An 18,108-nucleotide genomic window follows, 5' to 3' on the forward strand; every position below is an offset into this window, starting at 1 on the left:
TTCCAGCTCTGTGGTCACCCTCAGTTGTCTCCTCACTTGGTCACCAGTTATGGGCATCCCATACTGACTACCAGAGATGGACTCATCAATGTCCATTTCAGCTGAAGTGGTAGGAGTTGTTAATGCAGTAGGACCGGTGTGGGGTGATTTGTCATTGAAATAAAGTGGTGGTGGTGGTGGAAGGAGAGAAAATATGTTTAAAACAGTGTTTCTCAACCTTGATGGCGTCCTGACCCTGGTATACCTTTTAAAAGTTTATTTATGACCACAAGTTTGGGGGTGGTGTGGGGGATGGGACATGGTCAGATAAGTACTGTCTGTGTGGTTCTTCTTGGTTAATCAACCATGCATGCAAAATGGTTGGCTCTTGGTTTAACAAGCATGAATACCAGTGTGGGTGAGGAGGTGCCTTGATGAACCATGCGCACATTTAAAAGCATTTTTTGGTCCCAGTAGTGAAACAGCCGCACATGTAAAAGTTGTGGGATGACTGTACAAAAACAAAGGGATAAATAACACAGAGCACTGTCAGTTGCTTAACTGATCCGCCGTAGCTCACTCACACACCCAACAATGGCAACCTGTGACCCACCGGCCTCAGCATGTGAGCCAAAAGTGCGTTGCGGTGCTTGAGAAACACAGATTTAAAAAATTGTCTTAAGAGTATTAAATTGCCCAGATTCCCTTCTAGCACTAAGCCTTGAATTGCCCGAGTCCAGTAATGATGTCCAGTCCGTACCAAATATCCTCAATGTTATTCTGAACGACATGGTGAACCTGTTAGAATTTTGTCAAATCTGTTTTCGTGGAGATGACGTTTTTTTCTCAAGTAAATAATTCAGGGCAATTGCTCCAAAGTTAACTCTTCAAGAAAAGAAAAGATTGAGCCTTAATACTGTGCAACAGCCTGTAAAAACATTTTTAAAAAGCCATGAAAAGAAAAAGGTATTTAAATTTGCTGTACAGTTAAGATTTAAGAGACAGTTGAAATTTCAGACCCACAAACTGAAAGTTGTTACAATGTTCATTTATTTATTTTTCAGGTAAGAGAAATTGGAAGAGACTCCAGCTTTACAGGTATGAATACTTCTATGTACGCAGTACATGGTGCCTAAATGTTTTAACTACGCTACTTTTGTAAATTTGGCTTTGTAAATAGCAGTGAACCAATGAACAACAAACTGAAATTGAATTGAAATCATTTTGTGTTAGGCAGCCAGCGTGGGAGGATTACAGTTTAATTACTTTAGCGGAAACCAACCCACATGCTTTTCAAAGTGAGTGTGATCCCAAATCATTTTTCTTGGTACAGAAACAAATTTAGTGAACGGCTCCACAGCTCAAGCCCAGTAATGTAGCATTCCATTTCCAACTCTTTCCAAGGGGTTTGGCAAATTTAGATTACATATGTGAAACACCTTTTTTTTTTTTTTTTTTTTACCCCAAATGAATTAAGAAAAATGAACACAAGGGTAAACTGTGCTTAGTGTATGAAGGTTGGGATAACGTCGTGATACAGCTCATAATAAAAGTGCACAAAGTCAGAGTTATTTCAAACCTGCCCCACAATCAGAATGTCACCAATGGATGACTCCTGAGCTCCATCAGTGACAGATTTTATTTATCCTGAGAAAATGTACTATTTTTCATAAGTACTAAAACAAGTCAAAAATCACAAGATCAAAAAAGTTTGGCTCCTATATTTAAGAAAACAGTCCATAAATGTGTTTTTATGTTTGCTTCCTAGGGTGGCAGCGAGTATGACTTCATTTCAATTAGGACTATTTTCATTACCATACAGGATTAAAGAAACAACAGCCAAGTGAAATAAAATTAAAAAAAATATATATATATTGTCCTCATTTAGATAAAAATCTGGCTCGTTGTGTTCTGAATGTAAAATAATAAATTCAAACTAAAAGATAACAGTAACTTGAAAAGAAGGGACACACATGATGTTACCAAGAGTGTGTACACATGAACGAGCATATCCACACTAAGACTAGTCTTCCAGTGCAAATCAGGACAGATAGGCCTTGATCAACAGTCTATGACGGGAACGATTCACTTCACACTTTTATATTCTAGGAGGTGCTAGAGGTCTCCAGGCTTCTGGCTACAATTCAGACACACTCGAACAGGGTGGTCCCAGCCTCTGGAAGGGACTGGCCTCCGTTCAGGGGAGCACTCATTGCACACACCTTGTCCACAGGCTCTACAGTGATGTATGGATATCTTGGGAGTGAACTCACGATGGCAGTAATGGCAATGGGTAATCTCGTGATCTGGTATCCAGTAGGAAGGCCTTGCTGCATCTTTTACCAAACCTGTAAAGAGGAAAATAAAATAAGAGGTTACAAATGAATTATGTAAGCAGAGCATAATTCATTCTTTCATTCAAAATCACATAATGGGCATCCACTTTCAACACAAGTTTATTGTCATGTATAATAATGAAATTTAAATTTGCATGTCTTCTTAAAACAGTAGAATGTAATCCATCCATCCATTTTCCAACCCGCTGAATCCGAAAACAGGGTCACGGGGGTCTGCTGGAGCCAATCCCAGCCAACACAGGGCACAAGGCAGGAACTAATCCCGGGCAGGGTGCCAACCCACCGCAGAGTAGAATGTAATCCATCCATCCATTGTCTCCCGCTTATCCGAGGTCGGGTCGCGGGGGCAGCAGCTTGAGCAGAGATGCCCAGACTTCCCTCTCCCCGGCCACTTCTTCTAGCTCTTCCGGGAGAATCCCAAGGCGTTCCCAGGCCAGCCGGGAGACATAGTCCCTCCAACGTGTCCTGGGTGTTCCCCGGGGCCTACTCCCGGTTAGACGTGCCCGGAACACCTCACCAGGGAGGCGTCCAGGAGGCATCCTGATCAGATGCCCGAGCCACCTCATCTGACTCCTCTCGATGAGGAGGAGCAGCGGCTCTACTCTGAGCCCCTCCCGGGTGACTGAGCTTCTCACCCTATCTTTAAGGGGAAGCCCAGACACCCTGCGGAGGAAACTCATTTCAGCCGCTTGTATTCGCGATCTCATTCTTTCGGTCACTACCCATAGCTCATGACCATAGGTGAGGGTAGGAACATAGATCGAATGGTAAATTGAGAGCTTCGCCTTGCGGCTCAGCTCCTTTTTCACCACGACAGACCGATGCAGCGTCCACATCACTGCGGATGCCGCACCGATCCGCCTGTCGATCTCACGCTCCATTCTTCCCTCACTCGTGAACAAGACCCCGAGATACTTGAACTCCTCCACTTAGGGCAGGATCTCGCTACCAACCCTGAGAGGGCACTCCACCCTTTTCCGGCTGAGGACCATGGTCTCGGATTTGGAGGTGCTGATAGAATGTAATACAATACCAAAATAAATAAATATGAAAGCATACTGTGCAATCAACATACAGTGCCTGTAGGAAGTATTCAGACCCCCTCACCTTTTCACATTTTGTTATGACTTCAATTAGTTTTTTTCCCTCATCAGACAACACTCGATATCCCAGAACAGCAAAGTGAAAACAGGACCTCCAAGACCAGTAACCATTCAAGGGGAGGATGTAGAAGTGGTACAGAGCTACAAGTATCTCACAGCTCACATACATAGCACACTGGACCGGTCTGACAACACAGTGCTACTGGACAAGAAGGGCCACAGCAGACTGGACTTACTAAGGAGACTCAGGTGTTTTTATGTGTGCAGCTGGAAATGTCCTAACAGTCCATAATAGCCAGTGTATTGATCTATGCACAGGTGTCCTGGGGAAGCAAGCTGGATACAAAAGATGCATAATACCTGAACAAACTTATCAGGACATTCTGCTCCATCACAGAGGCTAACCCTGGACACAATGGGCGCTATAGTGGAAAACAGGATGGTGGCAAAATTGCATGCCATTTTGAGAAATCCTCTCCATCCGTTCCCAGAGTTGCTCTCTTAGAAACCTTTTAGCCACAGGCTCATTCTGCCATGGTGTGCTAAGAAAAGCCTCTGGGGGTCCTTTTTTGCCTGCTGCTATCAGGCAATTCAATGCTCCCGCCCCTCCCAATGTCCCAAACTAAATGCTTATACTATTTAAGTTCATTTTGCAGTTTATGCACAATATGCATTTATTATTGTCCAGTAGCTGTGCACTGCACGATATTGTGCAGTGAATACACTTGACTTGTAGTTTTCGTCCTCTTTCTCTGTACGTTTTGCATTAATTTGCTCAGAGGTTGATGCGCTTGCTGCTTCCTGAGCAGCTTTTCTTCACCCTAGCGGCCTGCTTCTTCTCTTCTTTCATCAGCATCTTTTTGTGTTAAAACTGATTAAGTCAGTGTTTTGTTGCAATTATTACTTAGTACGTTTTCCTTAATTTTTCACTTAAGCTGGCACTTAAGTCTTCAATCTGCCTCAAGAATGATTTAAGATATGAAGAGGTAGGGGAAGTGACGGCGAAGGTGGTAGGGATGAGAATGGCGCCCGCACGCATGAACCGCACGGCCACCTGCTGGCTGGTGCCGAGAGTTGATTCTACAATAAAATAAAATAAAAATAAAAAGAGGAATAACCTTGGAGGTAAATCATCACCCCAAAAGCAGATAGTAGACGTCACATAGTTTATGTGTACCAAATTTCAAGTCAACAGTTCAAATGGTTTGTGAGCTACAGGTGATTTAAAATCCTGGACAGACAAAGGGGCAGCCACGCTAGAGTATTATATAAGAAGATTTACTGACTGATTGATTGTCCTGTGAGTATGTATCCTTATTTTTATGTTTCTGTTGCTGCATGCATCTAAATTTCCCATTGGGATTAACAAATTTTATCGAATCTAATCTAACCTTTTGTATACGTCCTCATCCGATTGTGGATACCAAAACCGTTTTTATCGATCATTATTTTGTTTCTAAAACTCAATTTTCTAAAAGCTTTTCCCGTTTTTTCCATTGGATTGTGACTTTGATTTTTTGGCTCTCACGTTGGCTTTGGTTGTGGTGCAGTAGATCTCTTGGTATTTGACTCTTCCATTGTTTTTGCTTTACGCAACCCATAACCTATTGTCTATGGAGGAAGAGCGAAAACTTTAGAGTCATCAAAAATTTCGATCTCCAGTTTTCAATAGATCTCGATGTTTTAGGGTTCCCTGATACTGAAAACATTGATATCTCGATGATGGGTGTGTGTCTCTGTGTGTCAGTTTCTTGAGGACGGCTGAGAGCTAAAATGGATAGAGGAAAACATACCAAATTCAAAACTTAAGCCCATTATGAGATGATGATGTGCTGATTGTATTTTAAGCAAAATCGTTCAAGAGAAAGAGGCACTCTAGAGAAACCCTCAAATACAGTAATTCTGCAATCAATTATGATTTCTTCTCATCAATTCCTATCGTAATGACCTATTTTATGATCAGAAAGATCAGAATCAGAGTAGCAAATAATTACTGAAATGTTATAGAATAGTTCAGGTAACTTGATCACTTGGGAGTAAAGCCTACTGACGCTCACGTCCAAATTTTCTGACTGTGTCTTGCGCCTCCCAGTTGCTTTTCAAATTGTCTTGCTAGTCATCTAATCTAATAATGACACTTTTCTGGAAGAATACAAACATATACCTGACCTATTTTCCACTAACTAAACAGGTTAAGTTTTTTAAAAGGAAAGAGAGAAGAATGTAGCAATTAAATGGAAAAAAAGCCTAGTGGGTAAACTATTACCTAATGGGATATCTATGGCTGTTACAACAGCACCCAGTGTGTTCTGGACTGCTTCTCCAACTTTACGGGCAATCAGCGTACCGCTTTCTTCTTCCAAAATATCAGTTTCTTGAGTCTCTACAAAAATAAATCGAATGAAAATCAAGATAAGGCAACAATTTTATCTAAAAAGATTTTTTTACTGACAAACACATATTTCTTTCTAATTACTGCTGCCTGGCAAAAGTGATCACAGCTTGAAGGCTTAAAACAGGGGTGGGTAAAGTCATTCCTGGAGGGCCGCAGTGGCCGCGGGTTTTTGTTCCAACCCAGTTGCTTAATTAGAAAACAATCCTTGCCAATAATTACATTTCATGGCTTGTTAGTGCTTTAACTCTGCTATGTCAAGTCATTCTCATATCCTAGATTTTTTTTTCCATTCTAAGGATATCATCCAAATACTTTGAAGTGTAAAACGGATGGGTAATTCTCAGTCCTTCACTTTTTTCTCTTCTCTTTCTTTCCAGGTATTTAATTAAACCAAATAGTGCACGATAAATACACACAGGTGTAAAGGGTAACAAGCAAAATGGATAACTGCTGGTTTCTTTTGTCATTTGCATCTTATTGCTAATAAGGAGCAACTAAAAACCGAGAATGAAGCTGTTTAAGACTTAAATAAGCAATAAGGGTTCAAAATGTTAACGAAGGAGACAACTAAAATGAAGGAGAAGATGTTTCTAGAGCAATAAGTGCTTTTTATTAAACAATTGGGTTGGAACAAAAACCTGCAGCCACTGCGGCCGTCCAGGAATGACTTTGCCCACCCCTGGCTTAAAACATGCCTGACCCAATGGAACATTCATAAAGCCCATTACTATTCCTGTCTAATATATATTCTCTTTATTAAAGTAAAACAATACCAAAAATATCTAAATTCTTTTTTTATTTGATTACACTTCATTTAGAAAAACAACAATTATTGTAAAATATCCTATGTCTCTGAATTCAAATTGAGTGAACTCTTGACATTCTCTTCTTCATCCCTGACAAGATTCTGATTTTTGACTTGTGCACTTGTTAAAATAGTACTGTCTTACCCTAATAGTTATAAAGTTCCCAGAACAGTTTACCTATTCTTCATTACCTTTCACTTGAAGTACCAAACCTCTTTTCTAAAGGCTTGGAAGAACTAATACAGGAACAAACTCCTTAGGCAATTCTAGAGAAAAGTTTCAAAGGTGAAGATAAACTGGAAAGTCCATACCTGCTGCATGTGCACACATACGGTATGCTGCTCCAGGCTACTAGGGCTACATTCATGCTACAGGTACAAATGACAGAATTCTGATTTTTGGTTCAAATCTGCTTTTTTGTTAGTTTGACTGTTTAAAATACTGTAGTTTTTCTGTTAGCACACAGAGTAAAAAAGTAATTGTTTTTGAGGGACTTTATAAACCCGTCATGGCTGGCCATCGGTAGTTACCATCGTGCAAATGTCCGGATGGGTTGTGGAGTGATTACACGACAAAAAAATTAGTACAAACAATCATTTTTAAACAGATTTTGGATGTTAATGTCAAAAAAAACAAAAAAAAAACAGCTCAAAATTGACAGGTTTAATTATCTGCATATTGTTAAGTATTCTACTGAGCACTAGTAGGTCGCTAAACCCCCCACTACCCCCAACTGCAAACAGCAAAGCTTATTTCTTTAGTGAGATAATTTATTTCTCATCTATATCGCTTTAAAGTGCCATTTGAAAATAATACTAACTCAAAGATTTATTCTTCAGTCCCATGCCTAATTTGGGAAAGGACAGAAACAACTACTTCAGCAAAAGCTCCTGACATTCAAATTTCCTTCAAATACTCTGAAATGGAGGGATGCTCACATTTCACACTAAAATATATTTATAACAACAGTTATATCAGGACCCTGCAATCAATGAAGAGATCTTGACTGCGCTCACAATAGGTAAGCAGTAACTCAAATTACTCTATAAAAGAAAATGAAAGGACTAAATAACATAAAAAGCTCCTATGGGCTTCTGGAAGCTTACAGTCAGAGAAGAGAGACAACGGTCACCAATAAAGAGACAAAGAAAATTGTAAAAGCACCAGTGCTTCGGTTTTAGACACAGCATTTTAAACACTTGTGTAATGTTCTTTTACAAAAACTGAATGTGTGTACAACATTCTATTCTGAACACCACCAGCTTACCAACATGTGCAGTAACAAGGAAAAAAAACAGCCCAGCTTGAAACAATACCATCATTGATTATAGTGGTTAAAGCAGTGCGTTCTTACTGTTATAGATGATCCACAATGATTATGGTCTTCAACAAATCGTGCCCTGAATCAAAGAAAGATTTGACATTTCTTTTCTTAGTGTGACCATACAACACACTCTACAATCTCAGGCTCACTAAAATATGTTTTCTTGCTGTTATTAAAGGAACCAGTGTAGGAAAAGCTGCTACAACTTTACATTTCTTATTGTGTGAGTCTTCAGCACACATAATGAGGAGGACCAGTGAGATAGGATTCCACAACTCATTTTATCTGCGTCTTTCAGAGGTTACTTTGTTATAATACTTACTACATCTCAATTCAGCTGTGCAAAGTTGATTTACAGCTTCCTTGTCCTATTAGATTAATTCATTCATTCATTTTCCACTGCTTATCCGAGATCAGGCCCCAGAAACAACAGTCTTAGCAGTGAGGCTCACATGCCCCTTTCCCCAGCTATACTTGCCAACTCATACTCTGCGATCCCAAAGCATTCCCAGGCCATCTGGGTGATATAATCCTCCCAGCGAGCTCTGGATCTTTTCCCCGGGTCTCCTTTCAGCTGGTCATGACCATAAAACCTCCATAGGGAGGCATCTGTATCAGATGCCCAAACCACCTCAGCTGGCTCTGGATACAGAAGGTCAAAGGCTATACTCCAAGCCTCCCACTGATGTTTGTGCTTTTCATCCCATCTCTAAAGGAGAGCCCGGCCACCCAGAGAAAGCTTAATTTGGCCGCTTCTACCCGCAATCTCATTCATTTGGTCAATAACCAAAGCTCAAGATAATAGGTAAGGGTAGGGGCATAGATCAACAGATGAATCATGAGCTTTGCCTTCTGGCTCAGCTCTTTCTTCATCACTACAGAGTGCTATAGCAACCATGTCGATCACACAAACCTTTTTCCCCCTCAGTTGTGAACATGACCCCAAGGTACTTAAACTACTCCACTTGAGGCAGTAATTCCACTCTCACTCAAAGAAGACAGTCCACCTTTTTCCTACTGAATACCATGGCCTCATATTTGGATGTGCTGATCCTTATCCTTGCCATATCACACTTGGCTGCAAATCGTCTCAATGCATGCTGAAGTTCATAGCTTGATGAAGCCCACAGGGCCAGGTCGTCTGCAAAAAGAAGTGATGCAGTTGCACTGCCACTGAACTAGACATCCTTCCCTCCCTGGCTGTGCCTTGATATCCTGTCCATGAAAATTGCAAACAGGATGAAAAACAAAGTACAGCCCTGGTGGAGTCCCACATCCACTTAGAACAGTGCCGACATATTTTTTGGGTACAAGTACACACCTCTCACTGTGATTACTCAGGGACTAAGTAGCCCCTATTAAGGCCCCTGGAACTTCATCCTCTCCCAGCACCATCCATGGAATCCCTCGAGGAACATGGTTATATGCCTTCTTTAAGTCCACAAAACACCCAAGCCCCCTACAATATCCTCATGAAGGTAAAGAGCTGGTCCACTGTTCTACGGCCTGGATGGTACCAACATTACTCCTCCTGGATCTAAGGTTCCATGACTGGGTGGAGTCTCCTTTCTAGTGCCTTGGCATAAGCTTTTCCAGGGATGCTGAGAAGTTGTAAATCCTCCAAAAGATGGAACATTACATGTAGATACTCTGCTAGAACTCTATTATCTCTGCAAAGTGTATTGTGATGGGGGAATTTTTTTATTCCTCAAATTATTTTAATTTTTAAAATGGCTGAACATTTAAATGTTTTTAATTCACATCCCTCTCATTTACAAAATTTCCAGAGATTTTAGTTTATGTACTATATTAGTCTTGTTGTATTTGTTAAATTGCATGAACCATTACATTTTTTGTGAGCCTGGTTGTGAGACTCCTAGTTTTCACAGAAATAAAAAATCTAGTTGTATTAAACAGTATATATAAGCAAACACATCTTCACATGAAAGACAGTGTAGGACAAAAAGAAAGATTAATAAAAAAAACTTTAAAAAATGCAGGATAGAACAGGCATGTTGATTAATTAATCAGCAATACAAATATGGTGACAAATATAATTAAAAGGGCAGCCTGGAAACAAATTAACGTTACCTCAAAAACACCTTAAGCCTTTATAAATAATTACAAAACAGTTGTAAAAAGACTTTTTTGGGGTTACTGGAACACACTGAGAAACTATTAAAAATCCATCCCTCCATCTAACTTTCAAACATTTGCAGCCACTTCATGGTTGTTTGGAATTGGTGCCAAGGACACGCTTATGCGGGGCCAATTTAGAACTTTCAATTAGCTTTACTTGCACATCTTTGTAATGTAAGGAAAAAGAAACAGGAGTACCAGAGAAACCCACACAGACAAGGGGAGAATGTACAGACTCCACAGAGAGTGATCCAGGCTTAGGATTAAAACCAAGGACCACCATGCCATCCACTATGTCCCCCACCATTAACAATATATATAACTGAGAACTGAGGCCAAATGTTTCTATCCACCTTACCTAAAGGCTTTCTAACTCAAGTGTTTCATAACTCCACATATGTCATGATTCTATACATTCCTTGAGTTTAGAGTCACTACTTTATTTTCATAAGTGGTTATGTCCAAATAGCTAAGATGCATATTGATTCCCCCATTTTTTTATGTCTTATTATAAAGACCAGATTATGAGATGAAGAGGACAACAGTCAGTAGTGCATTAGTTAATGCTGCTGCGGCTGCTTCACAGATCCATAATTATGGGTTCTGTCTCGGTCTGTGTGGGGTTTGTTTGAAACCCTCTCCCCGAGAGTGTATTCTCTTTCAGGCACTCTGGTTCATACCCTACATCCCAAAGGTTTGTGTGTTTGGTTAACAGACCACACATTTGTAGAAATCCACTGCTTTGTTTTGTCTCTATTTCAAAAACACACACAAACAAAATTACATCAAAATACTATTACTTGGAAATTATGCATTTAATAAAAACTTATTTTGAAAAGCAGGTGTGTCTGAAAATATCATTGCAAAAAAAAAAAAAAAAGCACCAAGTTGTGTGGCACTGTGCTGATTAAAGAATGATGCGTCTTAGTGGACTGCTTACCTGTGTAGATGCCCCGCGTTTCAAAACACCGGTCACAAACTCGCACGGGAACCAATCCCCACCCCCTTTCAGGGACAGGGCGGGATTTCATTGAGCAGCTATCACAGAAGCCCTCGCCACAGGCCCGGCAATGATGTTTTGCATCATTGTCCTGGAAAGCAGTGCCACACTGGTGACATTTCTAAAGAGAAAGACAAGGGAAAGAGCTTAGAGGAGTAAATGACACCGTGGAAAGAAATCAAATACATGTACTTTATAAAGATATAAAAGATAATCACCATTTATATGTTCATAATGCAAATTGACTCAATGAAGATCTTTTGTACTATACTTTTGAAGAAGAAAACAAATATTCATTGAATAGTGCCAAACAAATTAACAAATTGAAAAAAATACAGAACAGCTTATTATTCCTAATCACTTGTTATGTTGAAATGTTAAGTGGAGGTTAAGTTCCAGATCATCAGATACAACCATCCATCTCTCTTGTTTATGAGTTCCAAATTAAACAAAAAGTCAGAATAGACTCTTTTCAATCTGACAATTTTTTTTGAAGTCCTTCTGTCTTGGAGGAGGTGACTGGCATAATCATAGCACGCTGAGGCTGTAGACACCTTAACAAGCAGATGTTAGGCCACATACAAATCAGACAATTTAGAATATTCACTTCTAGGATTACCATGTTTTCCAAATGTCACACCAATTTTGGTGTCCCAAATTATTATTATTTTTTTTTTTTAAACTCCCCAATTGTCCAGCATTTTAAACATTACTTACTTTTCAGTTCATCAAGACAGCACTATGCAAGTCAATGTGGAAAGAGCACTTTGGAGTCGGACATATTTCAAGTCTTAAAAATCACCAATCATACTGTATGAATTCTATTCAAAACAGGCGATATCATACAAATCAGATATCCTATATTTATTAAGCAATTACAGGTTAAGGGCCTTGCTCAAGGGCCCAATGGAATGGAACATTTTCTGGCATTTACAGGATTCGAACCAGCAACCTTCCAGTTGCCGCCACAGATCCACCACTCTGCCATAGAGAGAATATAAATTAAAATTTAAAAAATGTATTTGGTTCAGAGAACAACAAACTGATATGCCAAATATGTGAAAGTAGATGTTCTTTTTCTTGGTGGAGGACAGAGAGATATTACTCAGCATATCAATACCAAAAATCATAAAGATGCCGAAAAGAATGTGCAAAAAAAAAAGTGTGCAAAGTAGACAATGACTTGAAGCAGTTACAAATTATGCAAGGATGTAATTCAGCATATATAAAATATAACGCAAGTGGCCCTATAGGTCTTTCTAATTCAATGGAGTTATTGTATGTGCAAGCTGTCTCAAAGTAGTTTTAAATAGCATCGTAACAAAGCGATTCACCCCCAGGAAATGAATAAAGTATTGTTTAGACCTTTAAGGCCGGCAAGCTCCCCAATGAACTAAACGTGCAAAATGGAATTTTCCCAGTATTTAAGACATTATTTTTAATTATCTGTTTCACTTAGGGGAAAAACAGTCAAATGTGTCTGAAAATGCCCCAGCAGCATCCACATCGGGCAGTTGGAGTGCCTCTGACGTCACTCTGTAAAGTAGAAAAAAAGTGAAGAGATATGTATCCATGTAAACTTTGACATGCACATTCCTCTCAGGGTAAGTTGAGTATTTTGGTATGTAGTTCTGCAGTAGCTTCGTTTTGTGAAAAAATGACATTTTACAGAACCAATCAAGACCAGAATTGACTTCCTAGATCATTCAGAGGCTAAGATATACAAGCATAAATAAAAGTTGTCAGATAAAATCAGCATTTGTATAACCCTACCTTGTTTTCTGATTAGCCTTACAGAGTAAACAGATCGTCATTCATTTACACAGAGAGACTGATGTGGCGTGCACTGTTATCGAAATTGCACATCCAAAAGCTATTTTCCTCTGAACAAGGAGTGCTATTTTGATAATGATGGCGATGCTGAAAGTTTGTCCTAACTACACAGTTTGGCACTGAATGAATATTCCTTTAGAGGGGGGTTTGCATCTATTTGAAGATATATTGACATTTACTTATTTGGCTGACACCTTTACCCAAGGTGACTTACATCGTTTATGATACAATTGGTTCTTTTGTCTTTCCAGTTGGAGCACAGGCAGGTCAAGAGACTTGCTCGTGGTCACACAGTGTCAGTAGTGGGATTTGAACTAACAACCTCAGGTTTTGAAGTCCAAAGCCTTAATCACTACACCACACTGCCTTCCCTACACATATTTTGTTGGCATTTACTCAAACATATACATCTTCACTTTTATAAATACTATACATGAGTGCCATGCAGGGGATGTTGTGTAAAGGAGAGTGACGAACAGTGAGCTATAAAAGACATTCCATGCCACAAACCAGTAATTCAGTACAGTTTACATATGAGAGGATTGATCTCTCTGATAAACATATTTAGTATTGCACCAGCCACCACATAATTCTAATATAGTTTTGCACATTATTTGTACATTTTATTGACATTGCTAACACAAATCAGTATATTGTTCACAATGAGATCTGCAAAGCAAAGGGCACAGAGCCAATAAAACACAAGAACAGTGTGGAGGACTAGGCAGCTGACTTACAGTTAGGTCCATAAATATTTGGACAGAGACAACTTTTTTCTAATTTTGGTTCTGTACATCACCACAATGAATTTTAAATGAAACAACTCAGATGCAGTTGAAGTGCAGACTTTCAGCTTTAATTCAGTGGGGCGTAAAAATGTGAGGCAACTAAAGCATTTTTTTAACACAATCCCTTCATTTCAGGGGCTCAAAAGTAATTGGACAATTGACTCAAAGGCTATTTCATGGGCAGGTGTGGGTAAGTCCGTCGTTATGTCATTATCAATTAAGCAGATAAAAGGCCTGGAGTTGATTTGAGGTGTGGTGCTTGCATGTGGAAGATTCTGCTGTGAACAGACAACATGCGATCAAAGGCCTGGAGTTGATTTGAGGTGTGGTGCTTGCATGTGGAAGATTCTGCTGTGAACAGACAACATGCGATCAAAGGAGCTCTACATGCAGGTGAAAGAAGCCATCCTTAAGCTGCGAAAACAGAAAAAACCCATCCGAGAAATTGCTACAATATTACAAGTGGCAAAATCTACAGTTTAGTACATCCTATATAAAATCCAATGTCTGTATGTCTGTCCGTTTTTCACGGGAGAAATACTTAACGGATTTAGATTGGGTTTTTTTCTATAATTTGCTTGAACATTCCGGTTGATTTTGCGACTTTTCTCATTTTGCTGTGTATCATTATTCGCTTGCAATACCGATTTATTTGCGCGAATCCAAGAAACACCCAACAGGCCAAGTTTGGTGGTGCTCTCCTCTCTCACTCGCCAGCTTCGGGGTGTGTTCCTTAACACTGCTTAGCTAGCAAACGAGAGAACAATTGAATTCAACTTTGTTTGATGTTTAAAATAAAGTCTTACTTAGGTCTTGATGAGTTTGAGTCCGGATATTCTCTTAAGTGTATGCCACATTGAAAAGATAGATTGCAATTCAGATTGTGGATCGTGATTTTGTGTTAAAAGGATCATGATATGATTTTTTGGAAAGATCGCCCACCCCTAATTTGACTAATCAAGTTTTCAAATTTATGTAGGATTCATTAACCCTTTGGCGAGCTACTTGGAAAGGGGTTGCGAGCTACCGGTAGCTCGCAAGCGACATGTTGGACACCCCTGCTCTATAGGAATACTGCAATCATTCAAATGTCACAGAGCAGACCATTTAATAATATGAAGAGAGGACACATGTTCACTGTGACACACAATGTAACACAGCAGGATACACAAAAACTTTCAATTTTAAAATGTGCAATTGGAACCAACCTGTATTTGAGAATTAGGTTTCCAGTATGCTGGGGCAATCTGATCCGTAAGCCATGAGGTCACGACTTTCGCAGGTTTGACACTCAGCTCAGAAACAGACTGCGCCATGAAGTTCACTCCATCCAACAGCCTCTGAGCAGCATTATTGTTATCCTTCAGGAGGCCATCAGACTAAAATGAGCAAATAAATTATAAGGCACATGTCATAAAAGCACTGAACACCTTAATTAAATATCAGGCGATTTTGTCCAGATTAGACAGATTTGCCAGGAAAGACAGGGAAACAGTGAGGAGAGAAAGAGAATTAAAAGTGTATCCAACTATATTTGACATACCCCAGGCCAAATGTGCTCAATTTCTGTGCGAACAACCGTGTCCACAGGATCCTGATTCCCATACCAATACTGTCTACTCCTGTAGATCACCCCACAGTTTGGACACTCAATCACGTAGCTAGAAGGAAAAATTGGACATTTTAAATTCCTCAAACATTTACAGGTGTCACTGCAATAAATAATGTTTTATTCATATTTAGAATACATGTAAGAATACATCTTTACCTTTAAATATGTTGAACTGTGGGGGAAAACCCCTGACGTAGATCTGGGTTCCTGACAAACTCTGCTAAATCAGCAGCCTTCTATACCTCTAAGAATGTCCTGCAGCGCCACCCCCAGGCCATCTCTTCCTCTTCCTATTTTCAAGTCTAATGCTGTTTATCTCTTAAGTTTTCAGTGTGTCAGTGTTGTGTTTACATTTCCACCTTTTCCCCCCCAAACTAAATAGACCTGCAAAATTTCCTGATTTGAATGCATCACTTGAGGATGGCAAGGCCTTACTAGCTAAACATATTATGCCAATACATACTGTACATTCATGTAATAAAATCATAATGCAAATAACTCTTTTCATTATACTGGTTTATTCAAAGGACAATTCTTTCACTATAATTACCCTGACCAGGCGTATCTAGCCAGACCAAGCCAAGGAGAGTCAGATGATGCAGAGGTCTTTGGAATAACAATGACTTCTTTTCCACCTTCATAGCAGGACTGTCAAAAAAGAAAATAAGAAATGCCAATATTTCAGCAGCTGACATCACATTGTATGACTCAATAATATACTATTCCCTCTTTTGACAGTAAATTCTCAAGTTAGAAGTGCAAATAAAAAAAAATTAAACAATAACTGGTAGTATTTTAAGATTTACTGGCATTATACCCTAAGATGGAAAATAATAATGTAAATTAACCATCAAATAACTACTGATCATATGGAAAGAGGCTTGAAGTACGGCTGCTCATCTCAAAACAAAAGTAGTTCAAGTGAAAAGCGATTCACCTTACTAGAATGAGAAAACACGCTGCCTTTAATGACTTCTCTTGAGCAAACAAAAGCATCCTTTGTAAACATAATATCTGAAATCATTGCGACTGTTTCAAAAGCAAATTAACTTAACTGAATGTTGACTTGCACTCCCTTGAGTATGCTGCGGATAGTGGAGCACGCTTGGGTGAATATAACCAATCATTTGTTTTATAGCTACTTTACACAGTGTGTCTCATCTTCTTCGCACATTTTAACATCACTGACATTACTGTTCACTTTCCATTCCCTGTAGTCCTTGCTAGGGATGTGTTTTGGTCAGTCAGCCTTGACACAACCTGTCACAGTAGTGTACTGTTGAAACAGAGTGTGCCCAAATAACATGCAGACTAGTGATTTTTACTGGTATAAATTAACGAATATGACATTTATGGACTCTGCTACACCCATGAACTGGACTGAATTCAATCCACCTCCATTATCTATTATATTACTTTATAAACAGACATTTTCAAGCATTCACTGACCTTGCAGGTAAACACTCGATTGTCATACTGAGCAGAGTAGCGACAGCGATTCTGGGTTTCATGGCTCACACCTTCTTTCAAGTGGTTCATACTGTTCTTGCAGCCAGACCTACAGTAGATATGTCATCAAACATGGGTAAGAACCAGAACCTACTGAAGGGCAGCTGAGTGGCAATGAGAAAAAAAAAAATCCTGTGCCAGTTTTTTAAAACAGTTTCAACATAAAGTATTTGAACACATTTACCTCTCCAGGTTGCATAAACTTAACCAAAAAAGTTAAGGAACATAAAAAGAACCGAAGACAGTTTTCATGACAGCAGGCTATTTTCCCCCACATACTTTATTAATTCTTTTTCATTTAGTATTCTCAGAGCAATGCGGGTTACTTTCAGCCACTCTGCCAAGTTATTGTTTCCACAATAGGTATTTTCTCATTTTCTTGTTGCATGGCGTGGTGTACTAGGTGGACAAATTGAGGCTATGTCCACATTATTATGTTTTCATTAATCTCCTTCCACACTAGAGTTTTCACATTGTATACGAAACATCTCCGCCCATGCTAAAAGGACTAAAAATGTTTATGATATAGACATGCTGCTACTTTAACACTGGGCATGCGTGCAGTGGTGGAAACGGAGAAAAAATGTCCAACACACAAGGCCCCTTATCTGCAGCTTAGGTTTACACATGGAGAACAGCAATGAGCAGGATGTAATCAGGGAAGGGCCACATAATAAGCACTAACTAATCAGAGCAAGATTAGAGTCTGCATTTCCAAAACTCTATGTTTTCACTCATCCACACTCAAGTGATGAGACATGTTTTCAAAAATATATGGCTCTTGAGAGAATTTTCAAAAGTCTCAATTGTCCATTCCCTATTCTCTTCCTCACACAGTTTTGTTATTTTTTTATGTTTCAAAGAAAAAATTCTACAGGATAGTTATAAGAATAAATTATAAGCAGGTTTTACTTCATTATTTTTTGGTGGAAGCCAGACTCCTAGCTTTATTTGGTACATACTAGTAGAAATGACACTAAAGATTATCACTTTGGTGTTCACTAGAGATATTACACACAACATACAAAATACAAATAGTATTTTGAAAAGAGTATGGTGTCTCAACTGGGCAAGCCTTTGTCCTATATTATTAGTGGAAAAACATACAAGTTGTGTGAATGCTGCTGTTTGCTAATGTGCCCTCCATGAATACTAGGCATTCAGATTTTCTTGTAGAATTTCACATCTAACTCTTCATTCCACCTAGACATTCTTGTTAAATTATACTATACAGACTATTGTTTAAAAGAGGACCATATGATT

The 18,108-nt window shown here is 39.2% G+C and overlaps 1 protein-coding gene across 1 annotated transcript in view; it reads right to left on the bottom strand.

Moving 5' to 3' along the window:
• Positions 1–1,011: 1,011 nt before the first annotated feature.
• Positions 1,012–18,108, bottom strand: part of zfyve1 (zinc finger, FYVE domain containing 1) — a 46,318-nt gene continuing 29,221 nt past the window's right edge. Inside the window, exons 5-11 of the mRNA XM_028821238.2 lie at positions 16,786–16,894; positions 15,887–15,984; positions 15,268–15,385; positions 14,933–15,103; positions 11,044–11,224; positions 5,706–5,822; positions 1,012–2,327 (exon numbers count right to left, since the gene is read on the bottom strand). Of these exons, the coding sequence (XP_028677071.1) occupies positions 2,095–2,327; positions 5,706–5,822; positions 11,044–11,224; positions 14,933–15,103; positions 15,268–15,385; positions 15,887–15,984; positions 16,786–16,894 (1,027 nt within the window). The 3' untranslated portion in view covers positions 1,012–2,094. The remainder of the gene's footprint in view (positions 2,328–5,705; positions 5,823–11,043; positions 11,225–14,932; positions 15,104–15,267; positions 15,386–15,886; positions 15,985–16,785; positions 16,895–18,108) is intronic.

This window comes from Erpetoichthys calabaricus, chromosome 16 (assembly GCF_900747795.2).
Source record: "Erpetoichthys calabaricus chromosome 16, fErpCal1.3, whole genome shotgun sequence".
Classification (NCBI taxonomy): Eukaryota; Metazoa; Chordata; class Cladistia; order Polypteriformes; family Polypteridae; genus Erpetoichthys; species Erpetoichthys calabaricus.